The 24,467-nt window shown below is 40.8% G+C and overlaps 1 protein-coding gene across 1 annotated transcript in view; it reads left to right on the top strand.

Annotated features, from left to right (window-relative positions):
• LOC129244057 (uncharacterized) overlaps window positions 1-16,958 on the top strand; it is a 33,106-nt gene extending 16,148 nt beyond the window's left edge. The window contains exons 6-12 of the mRNA XM_054881670.1: window positions 661-856; window positions 934-1,523; window positions 4,359-4,585; window positions 5,233-5,538; window positions 10,313-10,468; window positions 13,106-14,367; window positions 14,511-16,958. Of these exons, the coding sequence (XP_054737645.1) occupies window positions 661-856; window positions 934-1,523; window positions 4,359-4,585; window positions 5,233-5,538; window positions 10,313-10,468; window positions 13,106-14,367; window positions 14,511-15,335 (3,562 nt within the window). The 3' untranslated portion in view covers window positions 15,336-16,958. The remainder of the gene's footprint in view (window positions 1-660; window positions 857-933; window positions 1,524-4,358; window positions 4,586-5,232; window positions 5,539-10,312; window positions 10,469-13,105; window positions 14,368-14,510) is intronic.
• Window positions 16,959-24,467: the final 7,509 nt, after the last annotated feature.

Below are 24,467 nucleotides of genomic sequence, written 5' to 3'. Positions count from 1 at the left end.
TGGTGCAGATAGTCACATTAAAGAGAAATTAAATTGCTGATGAGCTTTCCAAGAAGGGAACTGTATTGGTCTTAGAGACCTTCTACCCGTGCATCGGCATCGCCCTGCCTGTTGTTAAAGAGGATTTGCACAACTTATCACGTAGGAAAGCGCAGAAGAGATGCAGCTCCATTTCTTCATGTGCTTCATATTCGCAAAACCCTTTGGCCCCAATACAAAAAGCGGAGGACTCAGAAAGTCCTAGGGACTCCACGCCACTTAATTCCCAAACTCGCAGACTATCGGCACACACGCACAAAAACTAGGCTTGCCATTTAACCCCCATTGCAGGAGCTCTGGGGACCATTCAGAGGAGGAGATCGTTGAGCACTTTCTCTCTAAACGTCCGGGTTTGGTAGCTGGACAATTAAGGTCATTGGTGCTCCTTTCTTCGACAGCATGGGGCTGTGCGCCAAGCCAGCAAAAGTCCACATAGTCACAAACTCTGCCAAAAATCCTACCTAAGGGAAAACTATTTTATTTGTATACCTTAAATAGCCGTTTAAAACCATTTTTTTAAATTGTAAAACCAACAACATATCTGCATGAGCCTAAAATTTCCATCGATATCTCAGCAATTACAAATAAAATAAACTTGAATCCATTGCTTTACAAATCCAGATTACGCAAAACCAGCATAACCACTGGCGTGGTTGACCGCTCTGAGCCGATCAAGCAGGAGTCTATCGATCGCTTGAGTCCGCTTACCAACACCAATGCTCTACAAAGTGGGCTAGGCTTTCAATGGACAGATGTTTCGGTGGATTTGGAGAAATTTGGCGATTTCGAATTGGAATGCCTGGCGCGGCCAAATGAGGTCGGTTCAAAATTAACGATTCGAATTCGATTGTAACTTGTTTTTTTATATTTTCTAATAAAATTTTCAATTCTCAGCCACAAAACCAAAATCAAAATCACCTGTGTGCCAATGCCGGAGGAAACGGCACGAATACACGGCGTCACACCGTCGGACCTGGCGATGTGGCACACGAACAGGCGCTTGCCAATCCAAATGTGCCGCCAATCAATTTCAAATGCACGCCTGAGAATAAAGACGAAAGTGGTCCCTATTTGCCAATGAACCTGCCAATGCTACAGAATCAGCCGTTGCACAATTTGACCATCAAGGATCAGCATCTATTGAAACCGCCAATGGTGATGGGTGCAAGTAAGATTTTGTCTAACAAATGTCATAGTGCGAAATGTAATTACTTTATGTTGTTGATCTTAGGTTCATTTGGACGTCGGGCATCAGATGGTGGTGCCAATCTGCACATCTACTATCCTTCCTCGGTGAATAATATGCAACAAGTTGCTGGTCAAGCTCAACAAATGGAATCGAACGCATATTATATGAATCCGAATGCTGCAAGTGGCGCGCCTACGGATCGAATTCTCGGTCAAAGTATGGGTGAGCAAGCACAGCTGCAGCAGATGGGTGCAGGCGATGCGGTGAGCGAAGAGAACAGCGAAGAGATTCAGAAGTGAGTAAAATCTAAAACAATTAGAGTTAGAGTATTTTAATAGAGAACTGGACGAAATTATGAAGTACGCCAGAGTAAAATTTTAGTAAAAAAAGAGGATATATGAAGTAGGTTAGAGCCAGGGGAATCTCACTGTTCTCATACGAGATCGCACCTCTATCGCAGTTCGGTCGTCAACTATTGATCTCTTAGCTTAAAATATTGAAAACCAAACTATTTAGCGGTTGCTTCAGGGCAGCTATTTAAATCAGCTACCGGCAAAGTCACGCCATCCCTTCATCGGTCTACCAGGGCTGCATGGAGGACTGGGTTAAACGTTGGCATATGTGTGTTACTTCAGACTGGTCATATTTTGAAGGAGATAAAACAAAATTTGCTTGAAATTTAACTCTGTTTTGTTTTATTTAAACATTCCCGGTACTTTCTGATCATAGGGTACTTTCTTACCACGACGTCTTCCGCATAAAAAACGCAAAGAGCTGCACTTGGATGCTTTATAAAGGTTGTCAAAAAAGTCTTGCGGTATTTTTTATTGAATTTTCAATTGCTCATAAAATTGATTATAATAATGCGATTTAAGTCAAATATGCGCCGTTTTGTTCGGTGACGAGTTCCCAACGAGATGCCAACTTCATAATGCCCCTCTTATAGAAGCTCGCTTCCCTATTGTCAAAAAACTCGGAGAGCCAATTTTCACAGGACTCTCTTGTGGACAACTTCCGAATACCAAGCTCGTTCGCTATGGACAGAAATAGGTGGTAATCATTTGGTGCGAGATCCGGACTATACGGTGGATGCAAAAGAACCTCCCATCCGAGCTCCCGGAGCTTCTGGCGCGTCACCAAAGATGTGTGTGGCCTGGCGTTGTCCTAATGGAAGACAATTCGGCCTCTGTTGATCAAAGATGGCCTCTTCTGCATGAGTGCTGCATTCAAGCGGTCCAGTTGTTGGCAGTACAGGTCCGAATTGAGCGTTTGGCCATAGGGGAGCAGCTCATAGAGGATGATTCCCTGCCAATCCCACCAAACACACAGAAGAACCTTCCTGGCCGTCAATCCAGGCTTGGCCACCGTCTGGGGAGCTTCACCGCTTTTCGACCACGACCGTTTGCGCTTCACGTTGTCGTAAGTGACCCACTTTTCATCGCAAGTCACCATTCGCTTCAAAAACGGGTCGATTTTGTTGCTATTCAGAAGCGATTCGCATGCATCCATACGGGCAAAAATGTTTTTTTGCGTCAAGTCGTGTGGCACCCATACATCGAGCTTCTTTTTGAATCCAAGCTTCTTCAAATGGTTTATAACGGTTTGATGACTCATGCCCAGCTCTTGGCCGATGCTACGGCTGCTACTATGCCGGTCTCTTTCGCTCAATTCAGCGATTTTATCGCAATTTTCGACGACCGGCCTTCCGGACCGTGGTTTTCCTAGTTTTGTTTGTTTTGTATTGCGAACTGAGCTGACATCAGACTTGTCAAAATCGCGAAAAATAAAGTAACTGTTTTCTAATGGCGTCAAGACTGGCGTCATAAAAATGTTTTTGATGGCGCCATCTTTTTAATGAGTTATTGCGTTGGAAGTTACATCCCTACCTGACTTCCAGTGAAAGCTTGGAGACATTCGGTTCAGTGGAAGCGAAGTTATTGCATCTAAAGTGTCAGTATGTTTGTGTCATCGGTACAAAAATTAGTTTCGAACAAAGAGCCAATATCAAATTTTGTTTTAAAATCGGTAAAACGTTTACCGAAACATTTAACTTGATGAAAAAAAGTTATGGCGATGGTTGACTATTTCGTGCCAGAGTTCATGAGTGGTTTACAAGTTTCAGAGATGGTTGTGGCGACATAAATGACAATGAAAATACGGTCCGCCCAACATCAATAATCACCGAAAACTCCATCGAAATTTTTCGTCAATTTAGCAAAAATTAAAATCATAAAATTAATCAAAACATCGATTTATCGCATTTTAACTGATCATTTGGACTTACGAAAGGTCTGTGTACGTTTCATTCCGCACAAGTTAACTGAGGCCCAAAAATTGCTTGGAATTCAACATTCAAAAAACCTCATTAAAGAGGCGGGAAAAGACGAGAACTTCCTTTACAACATTGCAACTGGTGATGAAACGAGGTGTTTCCAACATGAACCTGAAATTAAGCGTAAAAGTGCCGAATAGAAGGCCCCCGACGAGTGACCACCCAAAAAATCGCGTTTGGAGAAGTCAAAAATCAAGTCGATGCTCATTTGGTTTTACGATTCCAAGGGAATTGTCCACAAGGAGTTCGTGCCAACGGGCCAAACCGTCAATGCTATTTTCTATCTTGACGTTTTGAAGTGTTTGTAGCATCGCATTCTCGAATGCGCCTTGAATACCGCGAAGGCGGATAATGAACCATCACATCGATCCACTCTTGTGACTGATTTTTTGACTAGAAATCGCATTTTAACCATTAATCACTCATCGTATTCACCTGATATGGCTCCCCGTGACTTCTATCTATTCAGAAAATTGGATGTGGTCATAAAAGGAAAACGTTTTGCGTCCGTAGAGGCCATCCGAAAGACTTGTATTGACATCCTGAAGGACATTCCGGTCAATGATCTGAAACACTCTTTCGAAAAGCTTTTAAATCGCGCAAAACAGTGTATCGAGGGCAGCGAGGACTATTTTGAATAAATAAACTCGAAGTTCTCAGCACAAAGGTCCTGTCGTTTCTATTTTAGTTCACTCTTGCATATTTTGGACTTCATCTTGTAGATGAATTCACACAGTGTCCATTACATTTAAGGGTAATAATAACTGTATTTAAAAATTAACACCTTTTCAATTCCAGATACATTCAAATCCGTGGCAAGCGACATACTGTCAGCTGCACCGAAGACCTATCCATACAACATCATTCCGGCGAAACCTGTCCTGTATGTGGTGTATATGAACCGCCTATGGTACCGCAAATGCCCACCATCATGTCGCAACAGTCGGGTGCTGCTGGCACAACGGGTGGTGGCGGTATGCGTACGCGGCGTACGGGTCTGCTGACCGTAACGGAACGACCGCCAGGTTAGTTGGAAACGTTTGCATTTTGTAGTTCATAGCTGCGTAGCCAATCTAACAGCATATTTGTATGTATGTATATGCATAAGTGTTGATTGACCGCTACACATTCGTATGTACATAGCTGTAACTGTAACTGCAACTGTAATGTGTAAATGTATAAGGGCATGACGCGCACGCGCACGCGCAGGTTCGCTTTTTTACAATTATCAAACAATTTCAACTTGTTCATGTTGCGTTTATCATTAAATTTAATTTATTTCCAAATAAATATTTCTGCTGAATTACCACTTGTTTTTAACAAGAATTTATTTAAATCCAATTATTTGCTAATTTCTATTATGAGTTTTATGTTATTTAATTTCATTAATATTTTCTTTTTTCGTTCTCTTTTCGTTTTATTTACATTTTAAAAACAAAACAAAAAACATATTTGGTTTCTGCTTGGCTGTAATGTAAATTGTGTAATAAACTAAAAACGAAAAAAAAATGCTGCGGTGTGTGCCTACTATCTTGCACATTTCACCCATCCTCATTCCATCACCACCCAACAACCATTGCAAATCATTCCTTCCACCATCCTACATTCCTTCATCCGCACCTACTGCACTCCCTTCCGCACTGCTTCCGGCCTGCACCGCTCTGCGCCTTAGTGATAAGTCCCGAGCTTATACGCGAGGTGGAGTCGCGTATGAATCGAAATTATCTGCCACCCGCTTTGAAAATGCAGCAGCATCAGCCACATCCTCATCAGCACAGCGCACCAAATCCTACACTCAGTCAATCCCCTCCCACAGGCGCCTTTACGCCTTACCATTCGTCACCCAGTTCAAATATTTTGCCAACGCAGGCGTTAGGCAGTGCAGGCATGGCGGCGCAAGGCCCTCCTAGCGCCACTGGAAATAGTAGGCGTGTGCATTTCAAGTCCACCAACAAGCTGCCAACCGTGCAAGAAGTTGGTAAGTTTTTGAGTTACCTTATTTTTATTTAACACTTTATTTTATTATAAACCACAAAGCTTTTTTCGTAGTTGATTTTTTCTACTCACCTTAGAAATTTTGGATTTTGTTCATTTGATTAATAATCGCCGTTTTGTATTAGTTCCATTTTTTAATGCAAAAAAATTGGTTTTTGACATTTTTTATATGTAATTATATGTTTTTAATCAGCCGAAACCTGCGCGCTTTATCCTCTGTTCTAGACTATTCCCATTGTTAATTAGTTTAGCCTTACGTACCTGACTGTTTGGTTTGTTCTTGACCTCAGTCAGCAATTTGAAGCAGGTGAAATTACATACATATGTACATATAGGGTGGTTCAAATATAATATAATGTATGTACAGGGTGCAGCACTCGAATTGTAACCAACTTCAAACCGCTCGCGCAGCTGTTGCGCGGGCATCAGCTGTCTGGTAGTTGGCTAAATGACAGCGCGCGGAAGCATTTTGCCGAGAGCAAACGCGAAAAATGAAAACCAGTAATGGATTAGAAGGCGTTGTTCCTAAACAACGACAGGTGGGCATTCCCACTATTTAGGACTGGTAGTGGCAGGCTAATCACCTACCCTGCCCTGAAAGCAAACTAGATTAACGAAACCAACGCAAGACTAAGTCTTGTCGACGCCCTATGCACCCGAATGGAGTCAACAAGGAAAAAAAAAACGTTATAATGACACTGGTAGCATGGCGATACGTCATGGAGGTGGTCATCAAAAGATTGCAACGTCACGTGAAATGGTTCAAAAAGTGAAGAAGCGACTTGAGCGAAATCCCCGACGAAGTGCCAATCAAATGGCAAAAAAATTGAAAATATCTGACCGCATACTGAAAAATGATCTCAAAGTCAAGCCTTACAAGATCAAGATCCAAAAAGGACATGATCTCACACCAAAGCAGCAATAAGTCAGACTTGAGAGAGCGAAGGAGTTGCTTCGCTTGGCCGAACGCGGTCAATTTCCATACATTGTGCTTTCTGACGAGACAATTTTTCGAATTGAGCAATTCGTAAACTCCCAAAACGATAGGGTTTCTTAGACCGATCGTTCATACGAGAATTTGAGTCATCGATTGGCCACCAGGAGGCAGCACCCACCACAGGTAATGCTTTGGGCCGCTGTAACTGCAGATGGGCGCTCTCCAATCGTTTTCATCGAGCCTGGCGTCAAGGTTAATGCGAAATACTATCGGGAAAGTATTCTGGAGGTTGCTTTGAAGCCGTGGGCAGACAAAATTTTCGGTGGCAGGCCATGGACGTTTCAACAGGTCTTGACACCGTCTGACAAAGCTTGAGTGAACCAAGAATGACTAAAAACCAATATTCCGAACTTCAAAATGGCTCTCAAATGCATCAGACGTGAATCTGATGGGTTATTCTCTTTGGCCATTTTGGAGAGGAAGGTCCGAACTAAAAGATTCACCGGTCTCGAGGCGCTGAGAAAAGCCATTGTCCGCGAGTTTGCCAAAATACCTGCAAGTCACATTCCGGCAGCTTGCGATTCTGAACCGATTTTTGGACCGTCTCAAGGCCATAGTCAAGGCAAAAGGTGGTCATTTGAATTGAATAAAAGTAATTTTCCTAATTAAATTGATGGCCTTTTTAATTGGTTACACTTCGAGTGCCGGACACTGTACATACAGGGTGTTTTAATATAAGTATATTCTGGAATTAATATATAATTTGTGCCTTTCCGTTCCAAGCCTTGGCTGCCAGCCAAAGAGTGGCTTTGTGGGAAAAGTTTAGACCAAAATGCATGTTCATGTTTCCCGTCTATGCGTGCACGAATTTCGCGGTAATATAGTCTGATGATTTCTGATGCATCAGCGCCGAGTCAAGGCATTGGAACATCCACACATGCTTTTGAAAAGGCCAGCACACTCACATAGAGTGATAGTTTCGGAGTGGATTTCAAAGTGGTACCACTAAATAATAGCCATTTCTTCGAAACTGCTTCTGCACAGGCTATTTCAGTCACCAGTAATAGGGAGGCATTAGGAATCAATTATCCGCCTCGGCACTACAATTTCACTCCTTAGAATTTTTTTCGTGGGGTGTCATTAAAGATGCATGCGGATAAGCTAGACCACTTAAACCAATCTAAATCAGCTGAGTTGTGCGTGAGACAAATGTAAAACCGTCAACAAGATTTTGGATAGTAATATTCACAGGATGTTCTACCGCATGAGTCAATAATAAAAGGTTGTGTAAGGTGTCAGAACTGATTTCGGATGCTACTCTTGATTGGGTCTTCCAACTTTTTAATCTGCCGCTCAGAAAGTATTTGAGTGACGTTGGATTTGAATTCATCCAGTTTCTCAAGCTTTCAAGTTTTCAAGTCGTTCCTTAAGGTGAACCAGTTTATTTTCCAGGTGAAACACGCGACAATCAGTATGGGATCCGTATGGCTCCAGGACCGAGCACGGTTCCGGCTCTGGTGTCTACGTGGAATTCAGCGGGACAAAACTACACTTTGCTCTTGGAATGCATGCATCTGTATTTCAAGCGGAGATGGATGCTGTTCAAGAATCAATGAACTTTGTTATGGAAAACAGGTGGACAGGCAGATCTGTATGTGTCTGTAGTGACAGCAAAGCGGCGCTTATGGCCCTCGCCAGTCCACCAACTACTTCAAGGTTAGTTGAGTCCTGTAAATCCAGGCTGAACTATGTCCTGATACTAACATTAGTCCCGGAACACGTGATTATCGCGCGTAACGAGACCTCTGACTCCTTAGGTAGGATGGGCTCGAAGCCCGTTCTGCCACTCCCTTATGCAGCCATCAAAGCCACGATTAGCGAACGGTTTATTTCAACCCACAAGTGAGCTTGGAAGACTGAGAGAGATTCAGATGGGCAAAACTGATGTTACCTGTCATGTCCGACCGACTGTCGCAGATCCTCCTGTCATTAAGCAGACGGGATTGTAGGCAGCTGGTTGGACTGATGACGGGTCACTTTCTATGGGCGAAGCTAATGGAAAATATAGGCATCTCAGACAGTGCACTCTACGTAGCATGTGGAGAGGAGGATGAGACGGAGGACCACTTTCTGTGCGTCTGCCCGGCCTTCTCTCGAATCAGGCTTGAGGTCTTTGCAACCACCTTGGTTCCTTTGCACCACAAAATCCACTCAGATTTCTTCGGAGGTCAGGTAGTTTTGAAGAAAATTAAAAAGAGAACCCGAGTGTAGTATAATGGACTTAATTAATATTGTCTGAGAGCTGTACTTGCTAGTTGTCCCGACAAAAAGGAAAAAAAACTAAACTTTTTAAATAAAGAAGGATTTGCTCTGTTTATGAATAAGCGTTAACCAAAGGATGAACCGTCTCGTGCTCATTCCAACAATGCAAAATTTCTATCAGGCATCCGAAGAGCGTCACTAGATAACTTAGTCCTCTTCCGATCAGGCCCAACCTCGAGATTCGTTACCGAAAAGTTATACACGCACACTTTTTCGGCAAATCTTTTATTTTTGGGATATAAGAAAAATGTAAGGCCCTCTTTTGCCCACGTTTTGTGACACAAAACAAAAAACAGTATTGCCTGCTAACTTTTTAACAAAAGCTTTGATTTCTATGCTTTTGAGTATTTCTTCTTTAGAATTTCCCCTGAAATAAAAAGTAGCTTTTCCAAGAGGACTCTGCAACCATCAGCTGGTAACGCATCGAATACTTTCAGAGCCGGAGCGTTTGTATCCATTCGGACGACTTGGCCCAGCCAACGAAGCCGATGTGTCTTAATTCGCTGTGCTATGTCCACGGCTCATACAGCTCATCGTTCCATCGCCTGCGATATTCGCCGTTGCCAACGTGCAAAGGTCCAAAAATCTTCCGCAGAATCTTTCTCTCAAACACTCTAAGCGACGCCTCATCGGATATAGTCATAGTCCAAGCTTCTGCGCCATGCGTTAGGACGGGCATGATGAGAGCCTTATAGAGTCTTAATTTTGTTCGTGGAGAGAAGACTTTACTACTCAATTGCCTACTTAGTCCAAAGTAGCACTTGTTGGCAAGGGGTGAAAGTCCCTGATGGCCATTCACTTGGGAGTGGCCAGGACGATTCTTCTACATATGGATTAAGCAGCTTACAACTTCCGGCCTTCGCCCAAGTATGCTCTGGTTAGCTTCTGAACATCCGTTTGAGAGCGAGCTAATGTGGGAAGGCGAAGCAACACAGAATATCTGGTTGTGCGCAAGGTTTGGAACCCGCCACGTAAAAATCCTTCCGCAATGAAAATCAAATCAAAGCCTCGGATGCAAATGATTACTAGTTCTAATTAAGCCAAAATATAGAGATGTGTATACAGCTTATTTTTTTTTAATATGTTTTTTTTTAATTTTTATTTTTTTTAATTTTTTTTATTTAATTTTTTTTTTTTTAATTTCTGTTTTTTTTTAATTATTTTTTTTTTTATTTTTTTTTTTTTTAACTTACCTATATATGGACCACCCTTTATGTACATTGGATCAGTAAACAAATTGGGATGGAAGTCAAATCTGCTAGGGAGCTTTTGCTTGTGTCAAACTCATTTACTTACATGAAATGAATACAAAAGCCACGTTAATCAAGAAATATGAAAGATTGCCACTGACATTAGTTGAATCTCTGTATTATTCGGTATATTGTAACTGCATATACGATATTTTATTGAAATTAATACATACAATAATTTACCAACTAAACCTCTTCGCTTGCTCCTTTTCTATTTCCCTCCGCTATCACATCTTCGATCGTCATAGGTCGCTTCAGCCCTGTGCGTCGCGCTTCAGAGGGCTCCAAAGCACAATTCCAAGGACCACTACAGGAGTGTCAGTATCTACAAAAAGTATCAGCACAACGTAATTTTTTGGTTGCACCAACACCACCGCTTTCAGAAAACTCAATTAGTTTGCCTGGTAAGCTTTAAAAATCGGACATCAAATTTGAAACTAAATTTATAACTTGATTCAAACAAACTATGATATGAGCTTCTACTTGATCTTAATCTTCATTATTAAGCACATATCGGCTCTAACGCCAGATACACACTTTCAAATCGTTTCTCCAACAAGCACAAACTCAGCAGACGTTTTGCAATTACGCCCACCAGAAATAAAAAAAAAATTTTTCATCCATTCATTGAACCAACTCACTGTCTTTTGAACAACATAACTACGATGTATCCCTTCACATACTTTATTTTTATATATACGCTTACGTCATTTGTTGAGTGTTTGGCCGAGCTCTTCCTCAAATTTTTAAAGGTGTTCCGCAAATGGAGAGACCTATGCGCTACGAACGACAAAAATCTTAAGTAATAAAATCTCAGAGTTCAATAAATGAAGAAACCAAAAAGGTCTCATATCCAAGTTAACGATTTTTAAACAAATGACATCACCTGTACACTGAGATAATTATATCTTCCTGCCTAGGACTATATAACCCCGACCCCTTCGTTTTCTCCAAGTCAAAAATAGTACGAAATTTACGGTCTATATACAAGGTGAAGTCCAAAAAAAAAGACTGGCATCATAAAAATGTTTTTGATGGCGCCATCTTTTTAATGAGTTATTGCGTTGGAAGTTACATCCCTACCTGACTTCCAGTGAAAGCTTGGAGACATTCGGTCCAGTGGAAGCGAAGTTATTGCATCTAAAGTGTCAGTATGTTTGTGTCATCGGTACAAAAACGAGTTTCGAACAAAGAGCTAATATCAAATTTTGTTTTAACACGTTGAGGGCCACCATACAACAAAAAAAATGGGGTTCGTCCGGACACGATTTTTTTTTTACATAATACAATAGAATATTTGAATTTTTGAATAGGCCATATGATGCCACATTGGTCTCATACCCATAGGCCAAGTAGCCTAAACAATGCAATGGCTCTAGTATGGCGTGAATACACTACTACTAATAGCCACTATGAAGCAGCTGCATCAGCACAAACCGAAATCTCACACATTATACCGCGAGACCAAGTGTCACCACGAGGCCTGAAAGTCTCTTCGCACTATGAGACCAACCTGGACTCACATGGCACTCAACGTGTTAAAATCGGTAAAACGGAACGGTACCGAAACATTTGGATTGATGAAAAAAGTTTATGGCGATGATTGTCTATCTCGTGCTAAAGCTCATGAGAGGTTTACACGTTTCCGAGATAGTTGTGAGGACCTAATATAAATGACAATGAGCAAATCAGTAATCACCGAAAACTCAATCGAAATTGTTCGAAATCATCGTTGAAATTCATGGAACAGAAGTTGAATATGTCCAAAACATCGATTTATCGCATTTTAACTGATCATTTGGGCTTACGAAAAATCTGTGCACGTTTCGTTCCGCACAAGTTAACTGAGAACCAAAAATTGCTCAGAGCTCAACATTCGAAAGGCCTCTTTAAAAAGACGAGCACTTCTTTGGAAGACCCCAGACGAGCCATCACCCAATACGATTCCAAGGGAATTGTCCACAAAGAGTTCGTGCCAACGCGCCAAACCGTCAATGCAATTTTCTATCTTGGCGTTTTGAAACGTTTGTTGCATCGCATTCGTCGAATTCAATCTGAATACCGCGAAGGACGAAGCCGGCACTTATTGCATGAAAATGCACCATCTCATCGATCCACTCGTGTGACTGATTTCTTGACTAGAAATCGCATTTTAACCATCAATTACTCACCGTATTCGCCTGATGTGGCTCCCTGTGACTTCTACCTATTCGGAGAATTGCATTTGGCCATGAAAGGAAAACGTTTTGCGTCCGTAGAGGCCATCCAAAAGGCTTGTACCGACAACCTAAAAGACATTCCGGTTAATGACCTGAAACACTCTTTCGAAAAGCTATTCGATCGCGCAAAACAATGTATCTGGCCTCGGTCTGAGGGGACTATTTTGAATGAATAAACTTGAAGTTATCAGAACAAAGCTCCTGTAGTTCTATTTGAACTCAATGTTGTTTATTTTGGACTTCATCTTGTATGCACGTCTTCGTTTCCGGCGATAAGTAGCTTGCCGGCTGCCCCATCTGAGTAGAACTAAACCTGTCCGGTACCTTTGAAATTTTCATAAATACCTCTCCAATTAAGACCCAGGCGTCCATTTGCTTGGCATAGGAAGAAAATCTCGTCGTTAATTTGTCGTGTTTATGGTGGAGATATCACTGGCCTCATTATTCAATGAAGGCACCAGGTACGCCTCTTTCTATCGCAAGGTTGCCACTACATTTGTGTCGCACAAGCAACAGGTACCGGTTCATCGTTTGTATCTGCTGAGAAACTAAACGTATTTTAGTGAAATCCTTTCAGTTAGTACCCACTATCGCGCCCTCTTGGGGCGTCTTGTTAAAAATCTCCACAAATTTTTAGGGCATGGTAATGTAGCTTAGATAACGTCAGACAACCGATAAATATTGCCAATGTTTGAATCAAGTTTAGTCAACAAAAAATATAGAAAATTCCAAAAATAAATTATATGCTCGCGCTTTTTCGCACCTTTCATTTCTTAAATACTTTTCCCATATTTCTTTATTTACCACTTCTTCCCATCACAGGTTCACCCATACATGGCAAACCCGCTCCACATATGATATTCCGACGTGGCCAAGATATTGAGGTGCCACCTGAAGCCGTGCGTGCTTTGATGCCCCATCTCGATCGCCTCGTCAAGGAGCACCGACTGAACACCGATATAGCCAATAAAATCATATCCACTGGCATGGTGCCATTAGACTTAGCCTCCCATCTGGGTTTGACAGCACACTCCGGCAGTGTTGCTGTGAGTGGCGGACATCTAGATATGGCATCGTCTCCCATACAACAACAGACACTGTACAGTTTAAGTGTGTCGCCACTGTCCTTGCCAAATAGTGTCAACACAAATGTTATAGGCGCCATTAGTGGACCACTAACGGCACCACCACAACCTGCATACAGCCACAATATGGGTGCACATTCGAAGCAAATGTTAGGTCAAGGTCCCTACCAACTACAACACTTGGGTCCAATGCATCCGCAAATGTCCCATCCCAGTAACGGGCTGGTGGGGCAATTCAGTCACATAACCCTAAGTCAGGGCGTGGTTACATGTACCAGTGGTGGTGGGCAATTCAGCGGTTCGAATAGCAGCAGTGGTTGTCAGTCACCCATCTATAGTAGTTTCAGCGGCTCATCCTCACCAAATCCCTATATGCCAGGTGCGGGTCCATTCGGTGCGGGCACAGGGGGAGGTGGTGGTGGTGGCTCGTCGCCACTGCATCAAATTACCAAAGGTATTTCAGTGTTATCCACTGGCGGTGGAGGTTCCATAACGCGTGGCACTTCAGCTGCCAGTGAAATCGCCTCAACCGCAGCCGCCGCTGCTGCTGCAGCCAACCAGCCGCTTGATCTTTCCATGGATGTGTGTACTTCAGACAGCTCAGCTGCAGAGACGCCAACAAACGCATTTGCTCAACAACATGTCAACTGGATGTTGCCGCAAGTATCCTGCTTCGATCTCAAGCCGTTAAATTTGTCGCCAGCTCAGCCAGTACGCGTTGTACCCACACCGCCCGCCTCGCCCAACCTCTGCATAATACAAGAGGAGAATGCAAGCGGGCAAATGTATCACACCATCACCACAGGAACGCCGCATGCAGGCTGCACCGGAGGTCTGGTCAACGAAGATATGGCTTCGCCGTGTCAGCCGTCGCATCCGCAAATATGCCTGACGGATGTGCAGGGCAGCGAGATCACGCTTGTGGCGCTAAGTTCGGAAAATAGCCGCGACAGTGATTGCGATTCGCTAGAGCCGCACACCTCGCTGATGTCGTTGCAGGTGAGTACTTTTATTTTTGTCACACAAAATTTGTTTCACAAAAAATTAAAGAATAAGTGGTTAACCTTACTTTTTTATCACATTTAGTGTACCATAAAATTTTTGTGTAACTTGCATTCACCGTGAACATATTTCTTCCGCAGGGACTTATAATCACCGAACCTTCCAGCGATATGCCTTCGATTACACGCGGCACTGGCCGCAAAACGAGCTTAGAATGCACTGTCGACAGCCACACAACCCGTTTGGAAAGTGACGCCGGCAACTCCAACACTTCTCAAAATACCAGCGATTCGAATCGACGAGGCAGTGACAAATCACTGGGCTTCTCCGACGATTCACTCAGTAACGATTCGAACAATCTCTCGCCCTGTCAAGAGCCATCCGCCAGCTCGGGCTTCAAATCAGAATCACATTCCGAGATCGGCGATCATACAGAGGGGCATTTATCACCCGATTCCATCTGTGATTCGCGACGCATGTCCGAGGAGATGTACTACGAAGTGCCGCTGCCGCATGAATGTTCCAACCTCGACTCGACACGCATACTAGAGTTAGTCAAACAAACCATTGATCAAACAATGCCACCAAAAGGTGCTGTCCTGCACAAAGGACTGCCGGAAGAGTATTGCGCCAGCGGCGGTGCCGCCAAAGTGGCGAGTATGAGTGGTGAAGCGCGTCTAAGTAACGCTTCAAACGCTGCCAGCGAATCATCAGCCACATCAATGGACACTAGCAGCAGCACGTCGGGCTATTGTTGGGGTGGCACTAGCACAAGTACAAATCTAAGTTTAGAATACTCGGGTGGCTTGCAAATCGAATTGCAAGTTTGCGAAGGCCGCAGTCGTGACAATCAAACTGCGGGCAAGGGCATCAAACTGCGACGCATCTCGGGCGATCAATTCGAATATGGTAAATTGTGTCAACAATTAATTAACAAATTGACAATGCAACAAGTAGTCGGTTAAAAGCGCGAGCGCGAGTAACTCTACTTATAATCAGCGAGAGCGCGCTTGTGCATAAGCCACAGCCACTTTCAGACATTAGTGGTGGCACACGGCGTATGAGTAACGCGAGTAAATGTGGGCGGGTAAAAGACATTGATAACACAAAAACTTTGCACGATCAACACTAAGGGAATTAAGAAAGTAGATTAATGCTGAAATGCTAAAATGCTTGGAAAAACAAAACCAACAAAAACACATATTAATAGTAATAATATCGTGCATACGCGTACGAAAAGCGTTGAATATTGTATATTTCCCATGTGCATGGGCGAGTGCATACTATAACATTTTTTTCGTGTACGTAACGCATACGTGTGTGCATACACATGTAGTAAGAAAATTCTTATTGGTCTTATTGTATAATATTATACATACACATGTAAGTCCTTTTATTATAAATGTAACAAATGCCGCAACTTCGCAGACTTCTATTAGATAGCGCGCTTATTTGGCTTTTAAAGGGGAAACGAAGCATCAGACAACAACTAGACATTACTTACATGTATGCGCGTGAGCGTGCGTGCATAAACCTGTATGCACATATGTATGTGTACCAGCTGTACATAATGTAGATAATAGTAAGGATAAACAAGTGAAGCTAAAAGCTCGCGAAAGCATGCAAATTATTACGCAAATAACCCGGATACATTTCAAATTTAAGTATAGTACGTAAATGAGCGAGGAGTACGTTTAAGTATATATGTAATATGGAGAGCAGCAAGTAAGTGGTAGAAAACAACAACAATGTACATGCAGGCAACATTAATATTCGCTTCGAAGAAAAGAGAAAAGAGATTTTAATGTAGTTCGTGAGTGCGCATCGCTTCGTAAATGTTTGTGTAGCATATTTGTTTGCGAGTGTGTACGCCTGACGCCTGTCTGAGTTAATGTTAGCTAGTTAAATGACATTTTTAATATTCATACACGATATGTACATATGTATGTAGAAGTATATTCATATTTTTACTAAGCAAATTTTAATTATTGCATGTACATAAACTTATACATATAAATATTTGTAAGCAATCTACAGATGTATGTATAGATATTTTAGTAGCTAATCGTTACCTCCTTAACGATTTCGTCTTATGCATAGTTACACGTACATACAAACTGCTTACATATACATTTAGGTACTAAATAATAAACTGAAACGATAGAGAAAAAATAGAAAATATGGAAATATAGAAGAGAGAGAGAAACAGAGAGAGAGAGAGTGAGACTCCATACCGACCGCCCAAATAGTAAAGGCCATAAATGTGCCAAGCATCTATGCTTGAATGATTTCAAAATTGCATAAAATTAGAAGAATAATTCTCAACCAGACCGATCGGTGAGCCATGTAGGCGAAGTTAAGCGCGAGATTCCGCGGTAATAGTAAAAGTAGTGGCTTGAAACCGACTGCGTATTGTGATTGCAAAGAAAGAAAAGGAGAAAGAAAGAATCTCACATTCTATTCTTGTTCACTGCACGCGGCAGCATAGGGCTTGGACAAAACTCTTCAATCGTACATGGTGCTGCGCTGTTGTTTTTGCGCCGTCCCATTTGGCGGCCGCCGTAGCCGAACGGATTGGTGCGTGACTACCATTCGGAGTTCAGAGAGAACGTCGATTCGAATCTCGGTGAAACACCAACAGCGGTGTAACAGCGGTCGCCGCTCGGCAGGCAATGGTAAACCTCGGAGTGTATTTCTACCATGAAAAAGCTCCTCATAAAAAAAATATCTGCCGCTCGGAGTCGGCTTAAAACTGTAGATCCCTCGGAGGAGCTCGGCCAAACACCCAAAAAAGCATATACGTGCCAATTATATATAAAGGATTTTCCAATAAGAGGTGTTATTTTGTTATTCAAAGCAAAGAAAAATGCTATTTTTTAATATAAATGTTCGGATGTTTATTTCATTATAAAGAGGAAGGCTTGCCGTTAATAGTGGAAAATAACATCAGGCAAATGACCACCACGACCACGCTTACAGGACAATATCCTTTTCATGAAATTTTCCATAACCGAATTGCAAAGTGGCTGCCCTATGTACTCGATAGCCTCACAAATTCCATCTTTGAGGTCTTCAATCGACCCTGGGCTGTTGGCGTAGACCTTCCCTTTCACGTGGCTCCAACGAAAAAAGTCACAAGGTGTTAAATCACAAGATCTCGGTGGCCAATTGTGATCACCTCTTCGAGAGATAACACGATCCGGAAACTTTTCCCGTAAAAGATCAATGGTTACGTTGCTTGTGTGGCACGTAGCGCGGTGTTGCTGAAAATAAACGTTGTCCAGATCAATACCAATAAAGAGAGAGAGAGAGACAAAGAAATGCAATTTCGGTCATAAAAAATCGTTAATCGTCTCTTGATTGCGCAATCCTTTCATTCATAACACCTTCTATTGGAAAACCCTTTATTTCTGCCATGAAAAAGCTCCTCATAAGAGATATCTGCCATTGGGACTCGACTTGAAACTGTAGATCCCACCATTTGTGGCACAAGATCACGATGCACGCCACAAATAAGAGGAGAAGCTCGGCCAAACAACCAAAAAAGAATATGCGCGCCAATTATACCTATATATATATATATATATATATTTGATGGTGGCATCTGCCAGCTCGCGCAACGTCGACCTTCTCTAAGTAATCTTTGGGCGACCTCTGCTCCATTGCAGGTTCCAGTGCCATTCGCGTGATGTTATCTGGTGGTTTTCTAAGAGTGTGACCTATCGCCACTTTCTGCATTTAATTTGCCAAAGGATGGCTTCCTCAATCGTCGTTGCTGTTGGTGTTCGGCCCGAAATATTATACAGATGATGCGGAGTCATTTGTCGATGAAAGATTATAGCCTCTGATAGTGATAGTGTTGGAGACCAGCCATGTTTCTCTTCCGTGCGAAACAACAGCGAGCTCGCCCATACTGTATGAATTCGCCCGAACGCCGTGCTTGCCTTGTTTAGCCTGCAGTTGACATATTCATCTGCTCCGCCGTCTGCCGTGATAGTGCAGCCAAGGTAGCAGAAGCTTTCGACAAATTCCACCGAGCACCTGTCAAGCATTATATGCCTTGCTTTGTTGTGGTTGACTCTCATAGCCTTCGTCGTGGCGATGTTGACCTCCAGTCCGGCAGTGCGTGCTAATGTGGCCAGTCTGTCCGCCTTCATTTGCATGTCAGTGAGTTTGTGAACGAGGAGGCAGATGTCATCAACGAAGTCCAGGTCCTTAAGATGTTTGTACTCCATACGATGCCTCTTTGGTGTAGGGTTAATTGGCTCCTAACGTCGTCTAGGACGATGGTGAAAAGAAAAGGCAACAGGGGACAGCCTTGCCTTACGTCTGCCTTGGTGGTGAATGGGTCGCTGATGTTGCCTTTGTGAAGCACTGCCAGTTCGGCGTTCTCATAAAGAGCTCTGACGAGGCGGATTATCTTAGCGGCAACTCCCTTTCTACTCAACGCCAGCCATATTGAGTATCTTTTGATTGTGTCGAATGCCTTCTTGAAGTCTACGAATAGCATGTAGAGGGGGGAGCAGCACTCAACTGATTGTTCTACTATGTTGCGAAAACACTCTTCGGCTTGGTCAACACAGTTGCGGTGAGAGCGTAATCTAGCTCGTTCGTCCCTTAAGGGGGTCTTCTGGTCTCCAGCGAAAAAAAAATCGATTTTTTTTTTTTGCATAATTTTGTTGTATGTGTATGCGAGAATACGCCACAGAAAGGATTTTTTGAAAATCGCTTTTTTCACATTTTTCTGGGCACCGAAGTGTACCCTCCTCCGGCCGTTTTATCATAAACTTTATCTTTAAACGCGTTTCCCCGAAAATCGTGTTTTTTAAGCATTTTGGTCACACTTTTCATAGTAGTTATACTCCGATTTCAATGGTTTTGGTCTTAAAAGGTTCGGAAAACTTACCGCTAAGTTTCCCCGTGTACGATTTTTGAAATTTTTTTTCATTCCATTTTTATAACCTTTTAAAGTTCAAAAAATGAGCAAAAAAATATTTTTTTTGCAAATTGTTGCATAACTTTTGAAAAAAATTTAAAAAAAAAAATCTGTCACGGAAAAACTTAACCAGGGCAACTCTGAAGACAACGCATATCTAATTTTTGCTTTCTGATTACCCAGGTGGAAAAACCGTGACCAAAATGGAGACCTGTTTCGTTTGGAGGTGGACGTCTTCAGCGCCATTTCAAGGTCGCGGGTGTTAATTTTTTTCAAAGTCAAAACCATTTTTTAAAAGCCAAGACATGTACCTTTAAAATAAAAAAATAAAAAATTGTTTAAATATTCACAGGATTTGTCACAATCAATCCCCAAAAAAACCCTCGAGACCAGAAGACCCCCTTAAGTAGCGTTCGATACATTGGAGTCTGCCTTGTATGATCGTGACTAGAATTTCGTAGTTAGCGTTGAGCAGGGTTATTCCTCCTTTACGCAAATCGCCTTTCTTGGGCTGCTTCACGATGATGCCTTTTGTCCACGACGGAGGCGGATTTTTTATTGTTCCAGACGGCGGTGATTTGGGAATGTAGAATTTCCGCTGAAATTTGCGGGTCGACGATCATTAGTTCTGGTTGTATGCCATCTTCGCCCGCGGCTGTGTTGAGCTTCAGCTTCTTGATTGCATTCTTGATCTCCGCTAGACTAGGGCAAGTTTTTGTTATTTTGCTGCTGGTTGTTGTATCTATCCGCTTTTGTATTCGAAACTTCTTCTTTCCCCATTTGGGACGTAATCAGAACGTTCATCTGAATCTGCCTCAAGTGGTTCCACGAATTCAATAGACTCGATGTTCTTATCATCGTCAGCGCCATATAGAAGAGGGCTAACTTATCCAACCATCCTAGCTGTTCTCGGTCACTCGCATTCGTAAAAACCTTCGTGAAATTATCGTGTTGACCACATCGTCTCCAGCCTCTGCTGGCAAGCACATAAATTAAGAGTAAGTAATAATATAAAAAAAACTCGTCTTCAAAATGCGAATTGGTACAGCTGTACCAAAGATGTGACAGAAGGATTAAATACATTTGAAGGCATTTTTTTATAAAATAAAAATGAATACACAATCCCAGTTGCAAGGAAAACTGCTCATCACAAAATCGGCATCACTCTTTTTGCATGCATTTCAAGAGAAAATAAAGAGAGAGAGAGAGAGAGAAATGCATCTGCTTGTGCAGAAATAATTTGTAAATGCTTCAAACTAATTTTTTCTCCCGTTTTGTCACAGAAACCGCCCAGACAATTTTTAAACTCGGTCTCCCTGTTCCGTTCGTTCGTCTTCCGTTTTCATATGAATTAATCCATAGAGAAAAATTAAATCGCCATGTCGCGATAAAACTCATCCAACTCTGCGTTTGTCTGCGATATTCGATAGCGCTAACGGGAAAACTCCCCTACAGCTAAATTCTACAGAAATTCTCCAAAAACCGTTCCATTGGTTGTTGTTATTGTTCAAGGCTCTCCAATGCAACGTCTCTGTTGGTGTATGACTTAAAAAGTGTGATTTTGTTAATCGAGAGAGAAACTATAACGTGGATAACAGGAGATACTGCGTATTGCGCTCTTTCACTTTCACGCCGATTCGCGTCACTTCTGCATTCAGTTCGGGAAAGGCAGAAGCAAAAAAATTAAGATCGGCTTTGGATCGCCCCATTATTTAGTGCAATAAAGGCGTTCTGATTTGAACAGCCTGTATTGTAGCAAAATGCATAACAAATCAAAATAACTCCCCTTTTGAATTTTCTGCACAAAAAATAAAGACTTTTAAATCAAGTTTCGTATTTTAACTCGAATTTTACAGTTATCAAAACACAATAAATCGCATAAACCTTCGAATACAATAGAAAGCAAAAATGAGAGAAGAGAGTAGAATACATCCAAATTGCGGATCTACGATCTACGATGCGATAAATCGGTATGGGGCCACTGCTCTCTTTGTATTATATAGGTATGTATATATATGTACATATGTGAATTTTATTCAACTTTCGTGGCGATAATGTAGTTTACAATAAAAACAAAAAATAAAAAAGATTTAGCAGTTTTTCAAAACTAAAAAGTTCTTATTCATGTATGTACATACATTTAAGCTATGAATTTACAATCCTCGAAACGCAATCGAAAATTTATATTATAAAAACAAAATTTCCTCAAAAATACACATCCGTATAGAAGCGTAAAACTAACAAAGATATAAATGTGTTCTTCGCCTAAATTCAGCACCTCAAATACAGTTCGCACGCAATTAAAATTTTGAAATCTCTGCAAAGTAACAAAAACAAAATATAACTGTACGGTTAAGTAAAGCTATTGAGAATGCACAAAACCTTTTTAAGGTCGAATTACAATATATAAAAACTACGTACAATGTAATATCTATTTTTTTTGTATGTGCTAAAAAGTAGTTTACATACATACATACATACATAAATGCACTTTTTTAATTCTTAATTAAAATGCTGGGTTTGACGATTTTTCAGTGAATTTTAAGGGGGGGGGGTACGGGATAAACGCTAAAAAAAAAACACTTTTTTCATGAATTTATTGTAGCGAAACGGTTCAAGTCCGTTTATTAAAAGTTGTTGCATATTATAAAGTAACATTTCAAGAATATTTGATAAAATTTTCATGTAAAAATATTGCAAAATGAGGGAATGAGAGCACATTTACGTAGACGTCTTTTCAAAAATACATTTTGCAGTAGTCAGCATATCTCAGCGTAGAATCATCTGAAATCAAAAAAATCGAATAATTTAGTTAAAGTATGAGTTAAACTTCCCCCCAACGTTTATTTTGACGATTTATTTTCATTTTCAGCCATTTGGTAGTCGTTTGAAGTAAAAAGTGATTTTTGACGAAAAAATGCCGCCATTTTGTAGGTGTAAAACCACCTTAATATAAAAAAAAAATGGCGAAAAAAAAACGTTGGGAGGAGGTTTTTTATATGTAAAATATGTGTGCAAAATTTCAAAAGGATCGGTTGAGTAGTTTTCAAATGCCAATGACTACGCACTTTAAAAAAAAAGGTTCGAGAAAACCGCGTTTAAAGTCTGCTGCGTCTCGGCAGATGTTTGAGGCGGCTCGGCTTTATGCTCTATAATTTAAAAAGTTTTGCTCGAATTGACTTAAAATTTTAACACGGTATTTTTGAAATGTTTTACTACAATAACATGCAAAAAAAAAAAATCGATTTTTATCCCATACCCCATAAATCTTTCGTGCCCTTAATTCATACTAATTTTTTTGTTTAATTTATACCAATTTAGTACGAAAGCTAAACGATCAGACTTAACTTAACTTAACTTAAATAATTGGCAACGATTACGACGCAACATGGCAATGTTTTGTTTTTGTATCTTCTATTACATCTGTTCAAAAGCTTACCTCCTATAATGCCACATCAAATACATAAATTATTTTAAAAAATAATTTCTAGATGCACATATTTATTTTTAAGAATTATAAAATCGAACATATGGCAAGACCGATTTTCTTACCGCTCTCAATTCATGCAATGCCGAAATTTAAGAATAAACTTGAAATCTATAGCTTTTAAATTGCTTAAGTTAAGTTAAGTTAAGTATTAACTAACCGCCTACACAGCTTTCCATATAACAGGTTGGGGTAGCTAAGTTAAGTTAAGTTGAGTAAATTAAGTCTAAGCTCTAACTGACTAGACTAACTGAGCTTAGGGTATTTCATTCGACACGCTAGCGTTTTCTCTTCCTCAAGAGCGAGTGCTCTTCGTCAATAAATATTTGCATGCGCCGATATATGAGTATGTATGTAAAGAGAAAACTGTACAAATACCTAAGGGCATATGTATGTATTACCGCATGAATTTTTAGAAACGTCAATAGTTTTAAGTTAAACCAAATTTCTCTGCGTAATTTCAAATAATTTAGTGTACAGTTAAAATAGGTATGTATGTATGTATGCACAAAGATATAAAAAAAATAAATAATACTTAAGCATATAGGATTTGATAATGCGTATGTATGTAATCAATAAGTATGTATATTCATGAATTACAATGTAGTGAAAGAATGACGCAACAAAAAGGCATAACTTTGTGCATAAAACTCTTTAAGACGAAATCAACTCGTATCAATATAAAACAAACATACATACATACAAAATTACATTACTATACATATATACGAGTACATATATACATGCATATGTAACATTTAACAACAGTAAGAATGAAAATAGCATTCCAGCATAGCGAAATATTTGACTAATTTAACTAAAATATTTTTTGTTTTTGTTTTTGTAAAATGGGTTAAGTGCTAGGTTGCCAGTTGGATTGGCTAGAACTATATATAATATGTATGTACATATGTTAGTGCGCTCGTAAGTCTAAAGTTCTTGCAGGAGTCCGGCCAAATGCCACTTTAAGCCACAAACTGAGAGGCGCTCACTTCGCTCACAAGTAAACAAATGCTAGTGTGACAACACACACGCATCTACGCGTACATACATATGTATCATACATGCCTGCATACATGAAAATATCGTTTAGGTTCATGTTAATTAATGTTAATTCTCGTTCAAATGCAGTATTCATAAGTTAAACAATTTATTAAATAATCACCGTTATTTTACTAAGCACTCTTACTATGGGTCGGTTTCAAAAGCCTAACTTAAGTTGAAATTTAGTTCTAGCTGATTAACATCTTAGCTAAAGACTTCTTCCACACTTACATTTCTCAAAGCAGTCAGAGGCATGGAAAATGTTTTATGTAAAAAAATAGTAAAATCGTAAAAAAACACGGTACTTTTTGTGCAAGAACACAAGGTTACAAGATTGCGCGGATTGCGCAGATTGAAGTGGAAAAAGAAGCGTAAATCTTGATGAGATCTATGTAAGAGCGAGGAAGAGAGTGTCAAAATAGTCAGTTATGAAAAATTCGACTTGAATAATTTAAACAAGGTAGTCAATAGAAAGAAAAATTGAGAAAATCATTTTTTGTTTTTTAAACAAACAAACAAATTACAACAAAACTCTACTACTACAGCAACTCAACATCTACTTCTAGTAGTTCTGTTAAATTCACTGAGAGCTGAGAGCTGAGCAGCGGTACCGCTACTACTACAGCAACT

The sequence above is a fragment of the Anastrepha obliqua genome, chromosome 4 (genome assembly GCF_027943255.1).
Source record: "Anastrepha obliqua isolate idAnaObli1 chromosome 4, idAnaObli1_1.0, whole genome shotgun sequence".
Classification (NCBI taxonomy): Eukaryota; Metazoa; Arthropoda; class Insecta; order Diptera; family Tephritidae; genus Anastrepha; species Anastrepha obliqua.
Note: the sequence above shows the minus strand (reverse complement) of the source record. Positions and strands in the feature narration are given on the sequence as shown.